The sequence below is a fragment of the Callorhinus ursinus genome, unplaced genomic scaffold (genome assembly GCF_003265705.2).
Source record: "Callorhinus ursinus isolate GAN/ISIS: 27379988/994484 unplaced genomic scaffold, GSC_fseal_2.0 scaffold6, whole genome shotgun sequence".
Lineage (NCBI taxonomy): Eukaryota > Metazoa > Chordata > Mammalia > Carnivora > Otariidae > Callorhinus > Callorhinus ursinus.
In genome coordinates, this window is record NW_027397068.1 from 28,853,549 (window position 1) to 28,875,583 (window position 22,035).

At 35.5% G+C, this 22,035-nt stretch overlaps 1 protein-coding gene and 1 non-coding gene across 9 annotated transcripts in view; one reads left to right on the top strand and one right to left on the bottom strand.

Annotated features, from left to right (window-relative positions):
• Window positions 1-22,035, top strand: part of CEP57L1 (centrosomal protein 57 like 1) — an 80,563-nt gene that overhangs the window by 31,226 nt on the left and 27,302 nt on the right. For 7 of the 8 annotated variants that reach the window (XR_012378525.1, XM_073893763.1, XM_025863709.2 and 4 more), the window contains 2 exons: window positions 17,916-18,081; window positions 20,281-20,460. Coding sequence is in view for 6 of the 8 variants with exons in the window: in XM_073893763.1 (XP_073749864.1) it covers window positions 17,919-18,081; window positions 20,281-20,460 (343 nt within the window). In the remaining 2 variants the exon portion in view is untranslated. The remainder of the gene's footprint in view (window positions 1-17,915; window positions 18,082-20,280; window positions 20,461-22,035) is intronic. The other variant, XM_025863719.2, reaches the window with a different exon arrangement.
• On the bottom strand, window positions 8,651-8,723 carry TRNAR-CCU (transfer RNA arginine (anticodon CCU)). Its single transcript has one exon. It is a non-coding gene; the product is annotated as a tRNA-Arg (tRNA).

Genomic DNA, 22,035 nt, shown 5'->3' on the forward strand with positions numbered 1-22,035 from the left:
GCAATAACTGAAATTTGAAACAGACTTGATGCAATGAGCACAAGGATGGAAGAAGCAGAGGAATGAGTAAGTGATATAGAAGATAAAATAATGGAAAATAATGAAGCTGAACAAAAGAGAGAATTATGGAACACAAGAATAGACTTAGGGAATTCAGTGACTCCATCAAACGTAATAACATTCATATTAAAGGAGTCCCAGAAGAAGCAGAGAGAGAAAAGAGGGCAGAAAATTTATCTGAGGAAATAATAGCTGAGAACTTACCTAATCTGAGGAAGGACCACATCCAGATCCAGGAGGCACAGAGAACTCCCATCAAAATCAACAAAAGCAGGCCAACACCAAGACAAATTGTAATTAAATTTGCAAAATATAAAGATTAAAAAATCCTAAAAGCAGAAAGAAGTCCCTAACTTAGCCCATAAGGCTAGCTGCAGATCTCTCAACAGAAACTTGCCAAACCAGAAGTGAGTGGCATGATATATTCAATGTGCTGAATGGGAAAAATCTGCAGCCAAGAATACTCTAACCAGCAAAGCTATCATTCAAAGTAGAAGGAGAGATGAAGAATTCCCAGGTAAACAAAAACTAAAGGAGTTCATGACCACTAAACCAACCCTGCAAGAAATATTAAAGGGGACTCTGAGTGGAAAGACCAAAAGTGACAGACTAGAAAGGAACAGAACAAATCTCCAGAAACAACAACAGAACAAGTAATAAAATGGCACTAAATACATTATCTATCAGTAATTACTCTGAATGTAAATGGACTAAATGCTCCAACCAAAAGACATGTCAGAATGGATAAAAAAATAAGGCCCAGGGGGTGGGGTTAGCCTGGTGATGGGTATTAAAGAGGACACGTACTGAATGGAGCACTGGGTGTTATACGCAAACAATTATCATGGAACACTACATCAAAAACTAATGATGTAATGTATGGTGATTAACATAACATAATAATAAAAAAATAAGGCCCATCAATATGCTGCCTACAAGAGACTCATCGTAGACCTAAAGACACCTGCAGATTGAAAGGGGATGGAGAAGCATTTATCATGCAAATGGATATCAAAAGAAAGCCGGAATAGTAATACTTCTATCAGACAAACTAAATTTTAAACCAAAGACTAACAAGAGATGAAGAAGGGCACTATGTCATAATAAAAGGGACTATCCAACAAGAAGATCTAACAATTGTAAATATTTATTCCCCCAACATGGGAGCACTCAAATATATAAAACAATAACAAACATAAAGGAACTAATTGATAATAATACAGTAATAGTAGGGGACTTTAACACCCCGCTGACATCAGTGGACAGATCATCTAAACAGAAAACAAGGAAACAATGGCTTTGAAGACACACTGGACCAGATGGACTTAACAAATATATTCAGAACATTCCATCCTAAAGCAGCAGAATACACATTTTTTTCAAGTCCAGAATAAATCAATACTAGGTCACAAATCAGGCCTCAACAAGTTACAAGAAGAGTGAGATCATACCATATATATTTTCTGACCACAATGTTATGAAACTAGAAGTCAACCACAAGAAAAAATCTGGATAGACCACAGACACATGATGCTTAAACATCATGCTACTAAACAATGAATGGGTCCATAGGAAATAAAAGAATAAATTAAAAAAAAAAACATGGAGACAAATGAAAATGAAAACACAATGTTCCAAAACCTTTGGGATTCAGCAAAAGCAGTCCCAGGAGGAAAATATATAGCAATACAGGCCTACCTCACAAAGCAAGAAAAATCTCAACAACCTAACTTTACACCTAAAGAAGCTAGAAAAAGAACAACAAATGAAGCCTAAAGGCAGCAGAAGAAAGGACATAATGAACATTAAAGCAGAAGTAAATGATATGGAAACTGAAAAAACAATAGAACAGATCAATGAAACCAGGAGCTAGTTCTCTGAGAGATTAATAAAATTGATAAACCCTGGCCAGACATATCAAAAAGAAAAAGATCCAAATAAATAAAATCACAAATGAGAGAGGAGAAATAACCAACACCACAGAAATACAAACAATTATAAGAGAATATTATGAAAAACCATATGCCAACAATTTGGACAACCTAGAAGAAATGGATAAATTGCTACAAACATATAAACTACCAAAATTGAAACAGGAAAAAACAGAAACTTGAACAGACCAATAACCAGCAAAGAAATTGAATCAGTAATAAAAAAATCTCCCAACGAAAGTCTAGGGCCAGATGCCTTCACAGGTGAATTCTACCAAGCATTTAAAGAAGAGTTAATATCTATTCTTCTCAAGCTATTCCAAAAAATAGAAATGGAAGGAAAACTTCCAAACTCATTCTATGAGGCCAGCATTACCCTGATACCAAACCAAATAAAGACTCCACTAAAAAAGAGAACTACAGACCAATATCCTTCATGAACATGGATGCAAAAATTCTCAATAAAATACTAGCAAATCGAATCCAACAGTATGTTAAATGTATCATTCATCATGATCAAGTGGGATTTATTCCTGGGCTGCAGGGGAGGCTCAATATTTGCAAATCAATCAGCATGATGGACCACATTAATAAAAGAAAGGATAAGAACCATATGATCTTCCCAATAGATGCAGAAAAAGCATTTGACAAAGTACAACATCCATGCATAATAAAAACCCTCAATAGAATAGGTTTAGAGGAAACATACCCCAACATAATAAAAGTCATATATGAAAAACCCATAGCTAATATCCTCAATGGGGAAAACCTGAGAGCTTTTCCTTTATGGTCAGGAGCAAGACAGGGATGTCCACTCACCACTGTTATTTATCATAGTACTGGAAGTCCTAGCCTCAGCATTCAGAAAACATGAAGAAATAAAAGGCATCCAAATCAGCAATGAGGAAGTCAAACTTTCACTATTTGCAGATGACATAATACTCTATATAAAAAATCCAAAGACTCCACCCAAAAATTGCTAGAACTGATACACAAGTTCAGTAAAGTCAGGATACTAAATCAATGTACAGAAATCTGTTGCATTGCTATACACCAATAATGAAGCAGCAGAAAGAGAAATCAAGGAATCAATCCCATTTACAACTGCACCAAAACAATAAGATACCTAGGAATAAACCTAACCAAAGAGGTAAAATATCTGTACTCTGAAAATTATAAAACACTGATGAATGAAACTGAAGAAGACACAAAGAAATGGAAAGACATTCCATGCTTGTGGACTGGAAGAACAAATATTGTTAAAATGTCTATATTACCCAAAGCAATCTACACATTTAATGCAACCTCTTATCAAAACACCAACAGCATTTTTCACAGAGCTAGAACAAACAATCCTACAATGTGTATGGAACCACAAAAGACCCCGAATAGCCAAAGCAATCTTGAAAGCATCAAAATAAAAAGCAGTTTTCTTGTTGTTTGTCTTTGTTCATCTCTTTTGTTTCTTAAATTCCACATGAGTGAAATGGGGGGCAGTGACTGGATGATGGGCATGAGTGAAATCATATGGTATTTGTCTTTCCCTGACTGACTTATTTCACTTAGCATTATACTCTCTAGCTCCGTCCATGTTGTTGCAAACAGCAAGATTTCATTCTTTTTTTACGGCCCAGGAGTTGTCCATTGTGTGTGTGTGTGTGTGTACACACACACACACACACACACAAACACACCACTCTTCTTTATCCATCCATCAGTCAATGGACATTTGGGCTATTTCCATAATTTGGCTATTGTTGGTAATATTGCTATAATCATCGGGGTGAATGTATCCCTTCAAATCAGTATTTTTGTATCCTTTGTGTAAATATGTCTTAGTGTGATTTTTGGATGGTAGGGTAGTTCTATTTTTAACTTTATGAGAAACTTCTATACTGATTTCCACAGTGGCTACACCAGTTTGCATTCCCACCAACAGTGCACAAGGGTTCCCCTTTCTCGCCATCCCCTGCTGTTTCTTATGTTGATTTTAGCCATTTTTGTCAGGTATAAGGTGATATCTCATTGTAGTTTTGATTTGTATATCCCTGATGATCAGTGATGTTGAGCATCTTTTCATGTGTCTGTTGACCATCAGGGTGTCTTCTTTGGAAAAATGTCTACTTATGTCTTCTACTCATTTTTTGATTGGATTATTTTTTGGGGGGTGTTGAGTTTCATAAGTTCTTTATATATTTTGGATAGTAACCCTTTATCAGATATGTCATTTGGAAATATTTTCTTCCATTCTGTAGACTGCCTTTTAGTTTTGTTGACTGTTTCCTTTGCTGTGCAGAAGCTTTTTATTTTGATGAAGTTCCAATAGTTTATTTTTGCTTTTGTCTCTCTTGCCTCAGGAGACATATCTAGAAAGAAGTTGTTACAGCCAATATCAAAGAAGTTACTGCCTGTGTTCTCCTCTAGGATTTTAATGGTTTCCTGTCTCATATTTAGGTCTTTAATCCATTTTGAATTTATTTTTTTGTGTTTGGTATAAGAAAGTGGTCCAGTCTTCCCAGCACCATTTGTTGAGAGACTGTCTTTTTTTCATTGGATATTCTTTCCTGCTTTGTCGAAGATTAACTGACCATATAGTTGTGGGTTCATTTCTGGGTTTTCTATTCTGTTCCATTGATTTATGTGTCTATTTTTGTGCCAGTACCATGCTGTTTTGATCACTATAGCTTTGTAATACAAGTTGAATCCAGAATTGTTATGCCTCCAGCTTTGCTTTTCTTTTTCAAGATTGCTTTGGCTGAATAGGGTCTTTTCTGGTTCCATACACATTGTAGGATTGTTTGTTCTAGCTCTGTGAAAAATGCTGTTGGTGTTTTGATAAGAGGTTGCATTAAATGTGTAGATTGCTTTGGGTAATACAGACATTTTAACAATATTTGTTCTTCCAATCCACAAACATGGATTGTCTTTCCATTTCTTTGTGTCTTCTTCAGTTTCTTTCATCAGTGTTTTATAGTTTTCAGAGTACAGATATTTTACCTCTTTGGTTAGGTTTATTCCTAGGTATCTTATCGTTTTTGGTGCATTTAAATGGGATTGATTCCTTGATTTCTCTTTCTGCTGCTTCATTATTGGTGTATAGCAATGCAACAGATTTCTGTACATTGATTTAGTATCCTGTCTTTACTGAACTCGTGTATCAGTTCTAGCACTCTTAACTATAGAGAACAAATTGATGGTTATCAGAGGGATGGTGAGGGGGATGGGTGAAATAGGTGATGGAGATTAAGATTACACTTACTGTGATGAGCACTAATACATGGAATTGTTTAATCACTATAAATTCTACATGTGAAACTAATATTACACTGTATGTTAACTAACTGGAATTTAAATAAAACTTTAAAAAGATGAGTGTAAAGAATGATCAATAAAAATTTAAGTATGAAATAAGCAAACCAATTTTATTGGATGTAGTGCTGACTTACTGCCATACTGTTTTTTCCCCTCCTGTTTTCTCTTGTTGGTCTTTTTTCAACAGTGAGATTGCAGGCTACTTGACAGCAAAAGCCATACCTTGGGTGTTTCTTATTTCTACAGGGTATAGTATATGAGAGGTAGATAACTAAATATTTACATGTCTCACTTTGACTCCTTTGTTACCACTTTCTCATGCTTTTTCCCCCTCACTTCTTTGATCACCTTTGAGATATTTTATTCCTTCATTTGTCTTCTAAATATTAGTGGTCTTTAGCATTCTGAGCCCCACCTTTTTCTCTCCTAAGTCTGTAATTCTTGACCTCTTAAAATTTTCCCTAAGTGTGTCTGTGGGGCACCACAATGGATAGATAACAGTGGCTTTCTAATGAACAAAGGCATTGAATCTCAGCCACCCCTTTCCATGCGGACACACACACACACACACACACACACACACACACACACACTGAAAATTGCTAATCTTTATACTTTCCTTGGGTGATCTAATTGATAACCAAATTTGTATCTATAGATCTAACCTAGCCTGCTTACCTAAACACTAGACCCATATTTCAGTCTGATTAGTGAATAGTTTTGTCTCCAGCACCTCAAACTTGACATATCTAAAACAGAATTCATTGTTTTCCATTAGACTTCTATCTCTTTTTATATTATTTCTTATTTCCATGAATGCCATTGCCATCTCTTCACTTGCCCAGGTGAAAATTTTGGGAGCATTTTTTATTCTTCCCTGTCCCCCATTTCCCCATTTCACATATCTAGTTGGTTCCTAAGCCCTTTTGATTGTATCTTCTCAGTATCTTTCATGTTCATCTCATCTACTCCAGTCTTAATTCAGGCCTATATTATTCCTTGTCTTAATTACTTCAGTAACCTCTTTGTCCCTCTGCCAATAAGTTCTTCCCCCTGCAGTCTATCTGTCTCATAGCCATCTGAATAACCTTGTCAGAATATAAACATGATCATGTTATTTTCCTTGATATCCTTCATTAGCTCCCCATTGCCTGATCCAATGGAAGACACTCTTCAGTGTGATGTACAAAGTCCTTTATGGTTTGGCCCTTGCATACCTTTTTAGCCATCCCTACTGCCAACATTTATTCACTGTGCTCCAGTCAAATTCACTAGGGTCTATCATGTCCCTCAATGATTTAACATTCTATCTTCACTAAATAAATATTTCCAAATTTTGTGTTCCTGTTAAGCCTCTTGTTTGCTTGTTTTGGTCTCTGTCTTTCATATCTTTCCTCAATGTCTGGTAAGTCTTGATTAAACAACTTAAATCTCAGAGTCAGGCAGTAAAAAACTGATTGGAAACTCAAAATCCATCCAATCCATTTATTTTATCATCTTTAGTATCTTTGTTAACTTGGGCTAGTCATATTCCCTTCATCAGGATATTTCCATCTCCACTTGGATATAATCTAGACTACCAATGTTCTGAGAACTGAATGTTCCTGCCTTGAATCTGGTGCTACCCTCATCTATGCTGAGTGTCCCTCAATCCAGAGATAACTCTGTAGTTCCCTTTTAGAAAAAACAAAACATAAGTTCCAGTCTTCTTCCCAGATGGGGGTAAAGCAGTCTTCTGGCTTCATAGATAGACGAAGGGAATTTGGGCACATAATTTACTAACCTAAACTTTCATCCTGTTTTCTAGTGTTTGGCTCTATCTTAACTCTTACTTACAGAGGTGCAGCTAAGTCCTGAGCCACTTGGAGGTTCCGCAGAGTAAACTTAAAAGTCACTTTTCTTACTTGGATTAGGAGACTGCCTTTTTTGCATTAGCTCAATCTATTACTATTTGTACATCTGTCTTCTATTTTTCCAAAGTTTTGTTGTTGTCCTTGTCCTTAAAAAAAACACTTTTTTAAAAAAGTGTTTTAGTATTATTTTAGTGTATTATTTCCAAGAGGGAGCAAAAGTTAGTGTGTATGTCCACTCTGGCATATTTACCTAAACTCCTCTTTCAAAACTGTTTGTAATTCTAAATTATTTCTGGTTTTACTTATTTCTCCATCAATCAGGAAGAGTTAGATAATCTCTCTTTTGTATTCCCATGACACTCGGTGTATGCTTTTGTTATGGAACTGATCCCACTGAGTCATATCTTGTTTTTAACTTGTCTCGCCTACCACATACTGTTATGCAACCAATCTACAGAATTTTTTCATCTGGGAAAACTGAATCTCTATAACTCCCCATTTACCCTTCCCCTCAGCCACCATTCTACTTTTTGTTTCTATGAACTTGACTATTCCAGATACCGCTTATAAAGGAATCATACATTATTTTCTTATTGGTTGGCATATTTCACTTAGCATGATGTCCTCAGTGTTTATCCATGTTTCAGTGTGTGTCAAAATTCCTTTTTTTTTAAGGCCAAATTATATTGCATTTTATGTATATACATTTTGTTTATCTTTTGATGGATATTTGGGTGGCTTCCACCTTTTGGCTATTGTGAATGATGCCATTATGAGCATGGATGTACAGATATTTTCTCAAGGGACTCTGCTTTCAGTTATTTTGGATATACCCAGAAGTGTCATTGTCATTTAAGACATTGACATTTTTTAAGGAAAATGGTTTCCCCCTCTATTAAAAATAGAATGTTTTTCATTTGGGGCTTTAATGATGTTTTCTTATGTTGAGATTCAGGTTATACATTCCTGGACAGAATACTGCTCAAGTGACATGTCTTTTTCAGGGCTTCACATACAGAGGCACATGATGTCCATCTTACCTCTTAGGGGTGATATTAATTTTAATCATCCAATTCAAGTGTTATTCTGTTTCTCTTATATAGTTACTCCTTTTTTTCTTGAAACTTATAAGCAATCTGTGGAAGAGATACTTTAAGACCATGTTGATATCCCACTCCTCATCAAAATTTCTATCTTTGGATTAGTATTAATGCTTCTTGCCTAAATTAATCTTTACTATGATGGCTGCAAAATGATGATTTTTCCAAATCCATTAAGGGCTATTTTTTAAAAAAGATTTTATTTATTTATTTGAGAGAAAGAGCACAGAGAGAGAGTGAGAGGGAGAAGCTGACTCCCCTCTGAGCAGAGAGTCCTATGCAGGACTCGATCCCAGGACCTTGAGATCATGACCCAAGCCAAAACCAAGACTAGGATGCTCAACCGACTGAGCCACCAGGTGCCCCTAAAGATTTCACTTTTAAGAAATCTCTGCACCCAACATGGGGCTTGAACTCATAACCCTGAGATCAGGAGTCACATGCTCTACCAACTGAGCCAGCCAGACACCTCTATAGTGTGCTTTTCTTACTCTCAGTTTACAGATTGTTTACCAGGTACTCTATTGTCTGAATCCTGCTAGTGAACTCTGTATTTAATTAATGAGTAACCAAATAATATTCACTTTCTACTATTGAAGAAGAATAAACTTTACAATATGGAGTAGCTTTGAGAACTTTAGCTGAATGGAAAGTTATAAACTCTCTTTCCTTTTTAAAGCATAAATCTCATTCTATTGTGTAATTAAAACTGGTCTAAAGCATTTAGTATCTCTTAAATATGTCTAAAGTTGTTACAGTTTCAAGCAATGTGACAGATTAGATGTTCAGAGAAACCTACTCTGGTAAGGAGCACAGAAATGCTGCATAAAATGTTAAAGCAACTTTTGAAAGGCATGGCTGAACTGGAAGAAAGTAAGGGGAGAAGTATGAGACTGTATGTAATGAGAAGGCCCAGTTCCACAGGGATAAATGAGCCCTAGAATCCATTTTATCCCTGAGGACACCTTCTGTGATCTCTCATGGTCCAGAACCTGGGCATTAAGGAGGTATTTCTGCTTCAATGGGGCAAGGGACAAATTCTGATGGGCATACTCAGTGGTAAGTTTCGACACTGCAGTGTAAAAAGCTGGGATCCCCAAAGGATAAAACCTTCTATTAGTGATGGGAAAATAACCTGCTCTTCAGAATGACACTGTTTGTTTCATCCTTGGCTTTGGATGAAGTGAACAAAAAGAATCTCTCCTCAACACAATTCTATTCTCATGTGGGTTTGGAGTTGGAATTCATACTGCCAAAGAAAAATCTCAATATAAAAGTTGTTTAATGGTGCCTTGGGTTTGGGGTGCCCTAAGGACCTAGCAGAAACAAACAGAAATCTTCTCTGAAGAAAAGTTCTTTAAATACTGGCTTTGGAATATTTCCCTAGTTAAGGTTCCGAGCATACACGTTTATTAGAGACTATTCTTGGGATCAATACATGAGGAAGGGAGAGGAAGGAAGTACTATTAGGCAGAGAAGTCCAGCTTCAGTGAAGACCCAACAAAGGTTTCACTGCTACTACAGGGAGCTCTGGAGATGGGGTGATCCTTTGGAATTGACTTGGATTGGGACAAGAGGGTCAGGCCTTTTTACCCTCATTGGATGTGGGCTGCCCCTGGAAGGAGCCTTGACCTTAGATGATGAGACAGTATTCTTTAGACAAAGCAATCCCCAAAGAGGGCCAGCAGCCAAGAGCCACTTTCTGGAAGCATTCCCAGGAGCTGTGGGAAAAGTTCACATTCCTGAAAGGGAATCCAGGCAGCGCATCATAATGTCCCCCACAATGAGCAAAGAAAACTTACAGGTGAACATAGCAAACACTGATTTTATAAATCAAAGCAATATTGTCTAATTTGGTTAAAAATAGAACTAAAAATTTCAGAACCATAGTATTATATGAGTCTGGAGGGAAGTGATTGGAATTAATGCCTTCTAAGATCTGGGTTCTATGATAGAATAATATACAGAAGTGAAAATGAATATCATACAGCTCCATGTTCCAACATAAATAACAAGATAAATGAAAAAAGTATGTTTCCATTTATATAAAGTTTAAAAACCACAAACACCAAACAATATATTGATAAGGAAATGTACAAATATGATAAAACTTAATAGGCATTAAAATGAGTAACACAAAATTCAAAGCAAGAAATGGGAAAGGCACACAGAGGGCTTCCACAGCACTATCACTATTTCTTAATCTAGATGTAGATACACAGAAATCTGTTTTGTTACAATTCCTTTAACTATACATGCATGTATTGTGTATATAGTAAATTATTTTTTAAATTCTATTAAGGTATTAAGAAGAAAGGAATCTGCTGGTCTTGGTGACCAGAACATGCTAAAGTTATCTCCTAAGTTAGTGTTCAGCTGTGCTAATCTGGATCTGGTCAAATCTACTGAGATTTAATCAGAAATAAGTTATCAGTTGTATGATTGAGTCATCTCCATTTGATTTATCAATTTTGCCCTCAATTAGGGGATGGGATTACTATTTTACAGGCTTTTCAGATACAGTGATGAAATTTGAGTTTTGAAAATGATCCCAAATTCTGCAGCAAGTTTTTGTTAGATGAATTCAATGTGTAATAAAATAGCTATCACAGTCAATATTCAATGCAACATCTATATCAATAAATATAGCAGCTCTACTTTTTTCTCCCAAAATCTGTTTAATCCATAAAAATCAGAAAAAGCAGCTTTGAATTCTGCATGAAGATAGTGAGCTTTGTCTCTCTGGAGACATAGCAGAGCTTAGATGACTTGTTAAAGATAGTGTGAGAATAAGTTTGTATTCAAGGGTTAGAATAGATGGCCTCTAAGATGCTCTTAGACTTTGCTAAGATTACATGATTCTATGCTTGATTCAGTATTTCTTAGCTCTCATTTCTCTCCGGAAGGCATTTTCCTGATGACTCTCCATTAGGGTAGTCTCTGTTTAGATAAATATAAATCAACCAGAGTCCTTAAGAGAGAATATTTTTCTCTAGCTTCATGGATTTTGGAATGCAGGAAACTTGAGCTGTGTGGTTAGTAGTTAGTGTCTCTGGACTTTGGCTCCTACATCTATAAAATGAGTAGATTGCAGTTGATCTAAATTTTAAATGGATATATGAAATTTGCCTGTCGATTCTAGAACTCCCAAATATTTATGACTTGCACAGATTTATGGTACCATGGACTTCTCAAACATTTTGAATATAGTCACCATTTCAAACTAAATAACTTGAAATATATCTTTTGTCACCTCTTAATACTTTTTGGAGGAAAGTATAAGATAATGATTTTTCTTTTTTTTTATTATGTTAATGTTAGTCACCATATAATACATCATTAGTTTTTGATGTAGTGTTCCATGATTCATTGTTTGCGTATAACACCCAGTGCTCCATGTAATACATGCCCTCCTTAATACCCATCACCAGGCTAACTCATCCCCCCACCCCCTCCCCTCTAAAACCCTCAGTTTGTTTCTCAGAGTCCATAGTCTCTCATGGTTCATCTCTCCCTCCGATTTCCCCCCCTTCATTTTCCCCTTCCTTCTCCTGATGTCCTCCATGTTATTGCTTATGTTCCACAAATAAGTGAAACCATATGATAATTGACTTTTTCTGCTTGACTTATTTCACTTAGCATAATCTCCTTCAGTCCCATCCATGTTGATGCAAAAGTTGGGTATTCATCCTTTCTGATGGCTGAGTAATATTCCCTTGTATATATGGACCACATCTTCTTTATCCATTCGTCTATTGAAGGGCATCTCGGCTCTTTCCACAGTTTGGCTATTGTGGACATTGCTGCTATGAACATTAGGGTGTATATGACCCTTCTTTTCACTACATCTGTGTCTTTGGGGTAAATACCCAGTAGTGCAATTGCTGGGTCATATTTTTAATTTCTTGAGGAACCTCCACACTGTTTTCCAAAGTGGCTGTACCAACATGCATTCCCCTCAACAGTGTAGGAGGTTTCCCCTTTCTCCACAATCTCTCCAACACTTGTTGTTTCTTGCCTTGTCAATTTTTGCCATTCTAACTGGTGTAAGGTGGTATCTCAATGTGGTTTTGATTTGAATTTCCCTGAAGGCTAATGATGATGAACATTTTTTCATGTGTCTGTTAGCCATTTGTATGTCTTCTTTGGATAAGTGTCTGTTCATGTCTTCTGATAATGTTTTTTAGTCTACGGCCATACCACCCTGAACGCGCCCGATCTCGTCTGATAATGTTTTTTAAAAACCAGACTCTAGGGGCACCTGGGTGGCTCAGTCAGTTCAGCATCTGCCTTCATCTCAGGTCATGATCTCAGGATCCTGGAATTGAGCCCCATGTCAGGTTCCCTGCTCAGTGGGGAGTCTGCTTCTGCCATTCCCGGCCCCCATGCTCTCTCTCTCTCAAATAAATAAATAAAATCTTTTTTTTTTTTGAAAACCAGACTGTATTTCACTGTATTCTAAAGTTAGCTGAATTTGATTGTACCTTAACCTTCAGATTAGTTATTTATATGTCCCTGTATTTATGTCCCTGTAATTCAAATTTCTCATATTTTTATAATTTTACAATGCTATAATTTTTTGAATGACACTTTAATTCTTAAGTCTATAGCAGTATTCTTTCATTTTTAATATAAACTATTACGGGAATAAATATTTTACAGTATTTTAGGTAAAAAGGCTAATATTTGGGTCAGAAACTAATTCAAATACATATAAATTAAATATGAGTCAAAAGCATGATTTTAGTTTTATTCTCCCATTTGATTATGCTGGGAAATTTTTAATTATTTTAAATTATTGCATACAGGATAGCACATTAATAATTTCTTATTCAATTCATTAAGCTTAAGAAATTACTAACAATTATAGGAGGAAAATAAATCAAGGCAGAGTTACATAATTGTTACACATCTTTTCAAGTAGGAAACTCTAAATTGCAAGTAACTTTATTATGTCCTCTAAATAGCATAAACCTTAGGCATCTGTTGTTACGTCCTTATCACTATTCCTGTGTTTCATTCACTGTTGAACAAAGGTGTAAGTTGCAGTCAGTGTATTTGCTAGGTCTTCCAAAACAAATACCACAGACTGCGTGGCTTAAACAACAGAAATTTATTCTCACCGTTCTGGGTGCTGCAAGTCCAAGATCAAGATATCAGTAGATTTGGTTTCTTCTGAGGACTCTCTCCTTGGCTTTCAGATGGTTGTCTTCCCACTGTGTCTTCACTTGGTCTTTTCCTGATCCCTGGCACAAAAATCCCTTGTGCATAATTTGTATGTCCAAATTTCCTTTTTTTCCAAAGACACCAGTTAGATTGGATTAGAGCCCATCTTAAGGGTTTCATTTAAACTTAATCACCTTTATAAGGCCCTATCTCCAAACACAGTCAGTCTAAAATACTGGAGGTTAGAGCTTCAACATATGAATTTTGGGGGAATAATGAATTCAGTCAGTGAAATTGGATATAATGTACTTTCCTGCCACAGAAGTTTTCAAGAATGAAAATTATTGATTCTGTGCAAGTGACTTGCGTGATGGGTACAATTGTTTGCACTGTGACTTATGGTAGGTTAGCTCACAGGATGGATGACATGACACAATTTATAAGTCCTGGATGATTTTAAGCCAGATAATTGAAGTTCTCTGCAAAAGGACATCCTAATTTGAATAAAATTTCTATGTTTTTTGCTGGTTTCTCTTCCTCTACTTGCCCTTTTAGTATGGGGCCTTTGGAACTGTCTTCAGTTCCTACATTATATCATCAGTGGTCTCTTCCTTTTCAAAATCAGTTGACTTTTTTTTTTTAAGATTTTATTTATTTGACAGAGACACAGGGAGAGAGGGAACACAAGCAGGAGGAGCAGGAGAGGGAGAAGCAGGCTCCCCACTGAGCAGGGAGCCCAATGTGGGGCTTGATCCCAGGACCCCGGGATCATGACCTGAGCCAAAGGCAGATGCTTAACGACTGAGCCACCCAGGCGCCCCCAGTTGACTTTTTTTTTTTAATCTAAACTACTCCCTCCTTGAAACAGTCTCTTCTCTTTATTTCTGACATCATACTTTTTTGGTTCTTTTCCATCATAGGTTTCTCTTTCTCTTGTTTTCCATCCTTATCTGAAATCTTTTCTATTTATACTCTTCCTTTTAAGTGACTTCTATTCTCTATGGCTTTATATACCATCCATATGCTGACAGTGTCATTCTTTATATTTCTGTACTAGACTTATACTATTCTCTATGGTTTTATGTACCATCCATATGCTGACAATGCCATTCTTTGTGTTTCTATACTAGACTTCTCCAAGCTTTAGACTCTTCTATCAAACTACCTATTTCATATCTTAACTTGGATGTCTCACACTTAGACTGGTGTTTGACACATATCAGTACTATGAGTATTAGCCATGGTCTTTGTTTTTTTTAATAAATGGCTACCCAGTTATTTAAGCTAGAAAACTCGATTTCTCCCATTTCTTCTCTTAATCCAGTTCGTCACTTATATCTTCAAGGTACATCTTGCTTCTGTACACTCTCTTCATCTCCATTGTCACCACCCTAATCCAAATGCAGCATCATCTCACACCTGGCTAACTGCAAATGTCCCCAAACTATGGGCTGTTAAATATAGTGATTAAGAACCCAGGCGTTGGAATTGAACTGGCTAGGTTTAATTCCTGGCTCCACGACTTGCAAGTTGTATGACCTTCAGTAACCCCTCTGCCTCTATTTCTTCATTTACAAAATGAGAATTATAATAATAATAATAAGAGAGCAGTATAGGAAACAGAGAGTACCCCATTCCTAGAACCCATTGTAGTATCTCTGACTGTCTCCTAATGCTGTCTCCCTAATAGTCCTCTGGGATTATGCAGAGATGATGGCACAGTCAGCCACTAGCAGGAATAGACACTGGTTGTTAAAAAGGACCATTTTGGAACAATTGTTTTCCTCAAGAACAAGTAAAAATGCTTTGCAGTACAGTATATGTGTCTAGCACAGTTTTTTGGGGGGAGGGTATTTCTTTATGCAGGGGCTCCTTAGTTGCAGCCCACAAAGGTATCTTCTTAATTTTATATACCATAGAGAAAATGGATCATTTCCCTGGTTGTTTACAAGCTGTCAGTAATGGTTCTAGTTATAACTTGAGTTTCCCTAAGCTTTACTAGGCTATTGATGCAGATGAGGCCCACATTTCACAGCCTTTTGCCCCCCTTGCAAATCCTCTGAAATGCTCCACAGGATTTTTTGAGGTCTTTTCAATGACCTACAGCTAGGCTCCATACCAGATATGTCAAAATCCTTGAAGGTTGGGACTTAGGCACCTCTCTACTTTCAGAAATTTTTTCTCTAGAAATTTCTGTCATACATGCCCATGAATATGTCCCTTCCAGCTGCTTTCTCTCTTGCTGAACAGTACTAACAATGCACCAGAGCCCTCAAAATGTCAAAACTATGTTAGTGATCTCTAGCAACTTTCCTCTTCATTGGAATATAACATTCCACACAAGGCAGGACAGCTAATGCCCCAATCTTTTATGGAGATATTGGTGAAATATTTCTCAGTTTTTACTTACAGTCCTCTCCCTTCCCAACACCCACGTGTGAGTCCATGGGACTGGGTCAGAGATGAGTTAGAATGACCATGACTGTACTGTACTCGAAATTACTCCTCCCTTCCTCCATCAAGTAAGGCTTTGACTTTGGATCAGCTTTCTGTACTTCTTTCTTCTTCCTTCAGAGTGAGTTTTTCTCCTAGAATGCCACAGTTCTTTATGTATATAAACTTCTACTGGGTTTATGCACTTGTTTGTAACATAGGACTAGATTGTAAGGGTTAAGCTGGGACCTCTATCACAATGCCATCCACTGAGCATCCTAGTGTGTCTTCTCTCATTTCTGTACTGTTTCCTTTCTTTGTCTTCACCTACCAGTGGGTTGTTATTCTGCTTATCCCCACTTTAAGGTGTGTTTACACAATTTAATTTAAATAAACTGTAGTCTATTTTTAACTTATTGGCATGTTCTAAGTAGTCATTTCATTTACATTAAAAACCTCAAGTTTGAATTTGTTTTTTAACTGGCACAAAATGCAGTTTGTAAAATAAATACTATATTTGGTAAAGAGGAAGCAGAGTCCTCCCAAGGACCTCAGGGTATAATGACTAATGGTAAGATTTCACTCTTTATTATTGGAGAAACTCACCAGGAGCCTAAAACTGAGATATCTTGAGTAATTCTGAGGTTCTTGGGATAGCTTCAGCCACATACCTCTCTCTGAAGATGTGCAACCACGTTCAGAACTTCTGTACTTTGGAATCTTACCTCTACTTCATTGTGAGCCAGCTGTGACTAACTTTGCTCTCTTGTTTTTTGAGGGAACAGCAACTTAGATAGATGCAATCTCCCAAGGGGAGCAGACAGTATCTGAGCAGCAACAACCCGGAGGGATGGAGACATTAATAAATGGTAGCTGATACTAATAACAATAGCAAAAAAAAATGATTCCTTCCAAGAGCAAAGAGCATCAAATATTCTAGAAATCTTCCTAGGCTATTTAACCTTTATTGTTTTATTAAATATTTATTTATTTATTTTAGAGAGGGAGAGGGTGTATGTGTGTGTGTGTGAGCTTGGGGAGGGAAAGAAGGGGAAGGAGAGGGAAAGAATCTCAAGCAGTCTTCCTGCTGAGCACAGAGCCCAATGAAGTGCTCTGTCTCATGACCCTGAGATCACGACCTGAGCTGAAATCAAGAGTTGGATGCTTAACTGACTGAACCACCCAGGCACCCCTTTTCTAAAGTATTTAAATTACAGAAAGGAAAATAAATGGTTTGGGGAAAATTAGACCAAAAAATTATCTGCTAAAATGGTTAAAAGGGCTCTCCTAAAAAATAAAACATTAAAATTAAATAAAACCTCCCAGAATGACAAAGCTATTTTAGGTTCTTCAGATTGAGAACCATTCTAAACTATGATTAGAATGCTGGGTACATTGGGGTGCTTGGGTTAGTTAAGTGTCCAACTCTTGATATCAGCACAGGTCTTGATTTCACCATCTGAGTTCGAGCCCCACATTGGGCTCCATGCTGGGTGTAGAGCCTACTTAAAAAAAAAAAAAATACTGGCACATTAAATGGAGTTGTGTCATATCCGATGATTAGATTCAGAGATTGATATATCCAAAATTACCCTTGAAAATCCCTTAGGAAGCCAGTACGTTGGAATTCAACAATCAGTCTTTGAGGACTGGATTATATGGGTGGCTTGTGTTTCAAACCTATGTTGTCTTTTAGAATATGTACTTTCCCTAGGAATCCTAGAGTCACACTGTTGTAGAGAAGTGCTCAGTTGATGAGAGGTATATGAACTTAAGATCAACTGAGAAACCAGTAAATTCACACCACCCATATAATTAATGCTCACTCCAGGGCATTTGCTCACTGAAAATCAGGCAGAATTGTCCATACTATTTATACAGTAAATAGTCATGTTTCTTTCTTGTATTGATAAGCTTATTATAGTTGAACTTGTGATAATTAACTTCATAAAGAAACAACTCCACAGTATATGATTATGTATTTAAGTTTCACCTAATATTTTTGTCATTTAAATAGGAAAGAATGATGCTATACTATATTATTCCTTTATTCTCTACAGATAATGGATTCTGAATTAATGCATAGTATAGTAGGAAGCTATCTTAAACCTCCAGAAAGAGTTTTTATTCCATCATTTATCCAGAATGATGAATCATCTCAGACTCACCACTGTGCAAACTTAGAAGCTACCTCTCCTAAAATGCTTCATAGTCCAAATAGCCAAGGTAATTCTAAAATAAAGTCATATTAAAAATTAAGGGAATGATATGGAATGTTATATAAAACTTTACATTTTTACATAGAAAAATAATATGATTATGTGTTTAATTTTAATAAAACTGTTCGTTTTGACTCTGTTGCTTAAAGTTTCTATAAACATAAGTAAGTTATTTAACATTTTTTATTTTGGCTTCTTCAGCTATAAGATGAAGATTAACCACCTAGACCCATAATTACAATTTTATCCTAAAAAATCGTGAGAAAATAGGAAAATACTCTTTGAAGAATCAAAGGTCAGATTTGGAATCCTTCTAAACTAGACGATTAGAATACTAGTGAATTAAGTAAAGTTGTATCTTATTCAAGGATTAAGTTCGGAAATTGCCTATTTCCAAAATTACGCTTGAAAATTCCTTGGGAAGCTAGTACATTGGAGTAACTACAAAGTACAAATATTGTAACTTTTAAAATATAAACTTAGGGGAAGGGAAACCTGGGTGGCTCAGTCGGTTAAGCGTCTGCCTTCGGCTCAGGTCATGATCCCTGGTCCTGGGATCGAGTCCTGCATTGGGCTCCTTGCTTGGTGGGGAGCCTGCTTCTCCCTCTGCCTGCCGCTCCCCCTGCTTGTGTGCTTTCTCTCTCTCTCTGACAAATAAATAAATAAAATCTTTAAAAAAATAAAAAAATAATAAACTTAGGAGGATATCAGAATTGAATTAGGAAAACATGCCTATGCCATACAAATTACCTTCTAAAATGCTTGTTATCACCTGTTTTTTTTAATATTCTATAATAAATGTTACCATTAATAAATAGACTAGCTCTGTAGAGTAAAAAACCACAAGAAATATTCCAAATCAGCAAACCGGTATTGCATTTCTAAAGAGCAATACATATAATTTCTTTATCTCATTTGTAAAACAAGCAAACAAAAAAACAAACAAAAAACAAAAAGAACCACATGGTAATCTCTAGCAAACATCTTTTTGATTGGATATGAACTACAGGCAAACCTTGGAGATATTGTGGGTTCGGTTCCAGACTACCACAATAAAGCAAAATATATCACAATGAAGTGAGTCAAATGAATTTTTTGGTTTCCTGGTGCATATAAAAGTTACATTTAGACTATACTGTAGTCCATTAATTGTGCAATAGCATTTTTTTTAAAAAAACAATGTACTACATATCTTAACTAAAAAATACTTTATTGCTAAAAAATGTTAGGTATCATCTGAGCTTTCGGTGAGTCATAATCACTGATCACAGATTGCCATAACAAATATAATAATAACAAAAAGTTTGAAATACTGCAAGAATTACCAAAATGTGACACACAGACATGAAGTGAGCAAATACTGTTGGGAAAATGGTGCTGGTAGATTTACTCAAATAGGGTTGCCACAAACTATTGTCCAATTTGTAAAAAATGCATTATCTGTGAAATGCAATAAGGTGAAGCACAATAAACAAGGTATGCTGGCATATGAAAATTAACCTACAACATTTACTTAAATTCCATTCCACTCGTTTTATAGTTTGAAGTTATAACAGAATAGAAAGTGTTATTTGAAAATTTTAGAACCCTGAACATACCCGAATCATGATGATATTAATATACCTGAATAAAAATCACAGTAGTACATGTGTACCACTTAAAATCTTTCAAGCCTGACATGAGTTAAACCACTAGGTTATAACTTTTCTTCTGGTGGAAGAAACTGTGTTCTAACTCATATGTTCTGATTATTAATACTAAATCTTAGACAAAGAAACAATAAATGTTTGTGATTTAACTAAAATTGAACATATCAAGAACCAAGAAAAACCTTTAACATTAAACCTAAATTTCCATGTTAATTTGTGACACTACATCTTAATTTTCTTTATCCATACTCAGACTCTTATGCCTCCTAGACTGTACATTATTTGAAGATATTTATTTTATTGAATTAAAAATTTTGATTATTAGCTATCTCAAACCTAGAAAATTACTAAATACAATCATAAATATGTTGTTTTTAGAAGATATATTAGAAAAAATTTGTCCCTCTTTAGAGTTTTAGTGATTTTTTTTTGAGGAATATATGTTACTTGTATGTTTTTCTGGCTCACTAACAAAAATATACTGTTCACTTTTATTGCTACTGTGTAAGTGTTCAAAAATTTTCACTGAAGTAACAAGCAAATTTTTTTTTGGACAGCTCTTATTTTAGCCTTAAAAACTCTTCAGGAAAAGATTCATCGTTTAGAATTGGAGAGAACACAAGCTGAGGATAACCTAAACATTCTTTCCAGAGAGGCAGCACAGTATAAAAAGGCCTTGGAGAAAGAAACACATGAAAGAAATCTGGCACACCAGGAACTGATAAAGCAGAAAAAAGGTAAGGAAATTCAATAGTTCTCAGAAACAAGGAGTTATCAAAATTTACAACTTGAAAGTAAAAAGCCCAGTCTAAGATTTACTCAAATATCTTTGTTCTTATATATATTCAAACCTTGAAGCCTTGTTCACAGTTTGATATTTGCATTAAATAGGTATCACTTTGAGCTTACTTCTATTACATATTATCCCAGTTCATAAATTCTTGAGATTAAAAGACACATTAAGTTTTTTTCTCCAAAGTTTAAAACTTTTATTTTTCAAAATATACTGTTAAAATAAGACAAGTAACAGATTGTGAGAAAATGTTTGCAAAACAGATATCTGAAAAGGATTTGTATTGAGAATATACAAAGAATTCTCAAAACTTAATAATAATAATAAAAGGAAAACAACCTACAGGAAAAGTGGGCCAAAAATTTGAACAGGCATTTTATAAAAGAAGATATACAGTCCAATAAGCACATGAAATGATCCTTAGCAAAACTAGTCAACAGGAAAATACAAATAAAATCACAATGTGATACTAATGTATACTCACTAGATTGACCAAAATTAAAGGATGTAATAATATCCTGTATTGATAAGGATGTGAAGAAACTGAAACTCTCACATCTTATTGGTGAGACCATTAAATGGTACAACCACTGTAGAAAACAGTTCAGCAGATTCTTGTAAAACTAAAACATATGCTATCCGTATAACCCTGTAATTCCATTCCTAGGTATTTATCCAATAAATACAAAGATATTTCCATAAGAAGACTTGTACTTGAATATTCATATCAGCTTTACCCATAGTAGGCCTAACCTGGGTAAAAGACACATTAAGTTTTTAGACAGATTGTATTTAGAAATTAGAATATTTTCAGAATACCAACAAAATCAAATTTTACCTATAATATAATTAAATACTTTATATATTCAGTCAGCACTGGTTTTTAAAATTTGAAAATAAAAAGCAACACTAGTAATTGAACAATCAGAAACCATAAAAATGAGTAAAAAATTTTATTAACTTGAAAGATTAATTAGAGGAAATGGACAGGTAGGTAGAGGTTTCTGTGGAAATTATGAAAAAGACATCCGGACATAAGTTTTAGAGATTTAGAACATAAGTTCTTTATATAATTTTTACTTCATAATATATGGCTTTCTTTTTCCTTGTAGTACATTCACCCTCATAAATTAGGTTCAAGTTTGTGTTTCAACTTATAAGTAGAAAGAAATGAGAAGATTTTTTTCTGAGGCTATTGGACAAAAGTGGTCTAAAGAGCTGAGGAAAGTAAAAAATTAAAGGATTAGAAAGAGGTTGATTACTTCTTAGGAAATAACTATGCTGTCAGTAGTCAAGAGCAGAGGAAATGGGAATGGAAGATTGGATATACCTGAGTTTCCCAAAAGAGAAAAATATATTGATAGGAAAGAGACTTTAGGTCCTGTATTTTTTTCAGATAATGTCATTTCCCAGGAACAGCCAAGATATTTATCATCCCACAGGTCACTGACTTCTTACTCTTTCAGAAGTTTGCCCTGGGTCTTTTAGGGGAAGACAATGTTAAACTAGTATTATGTAG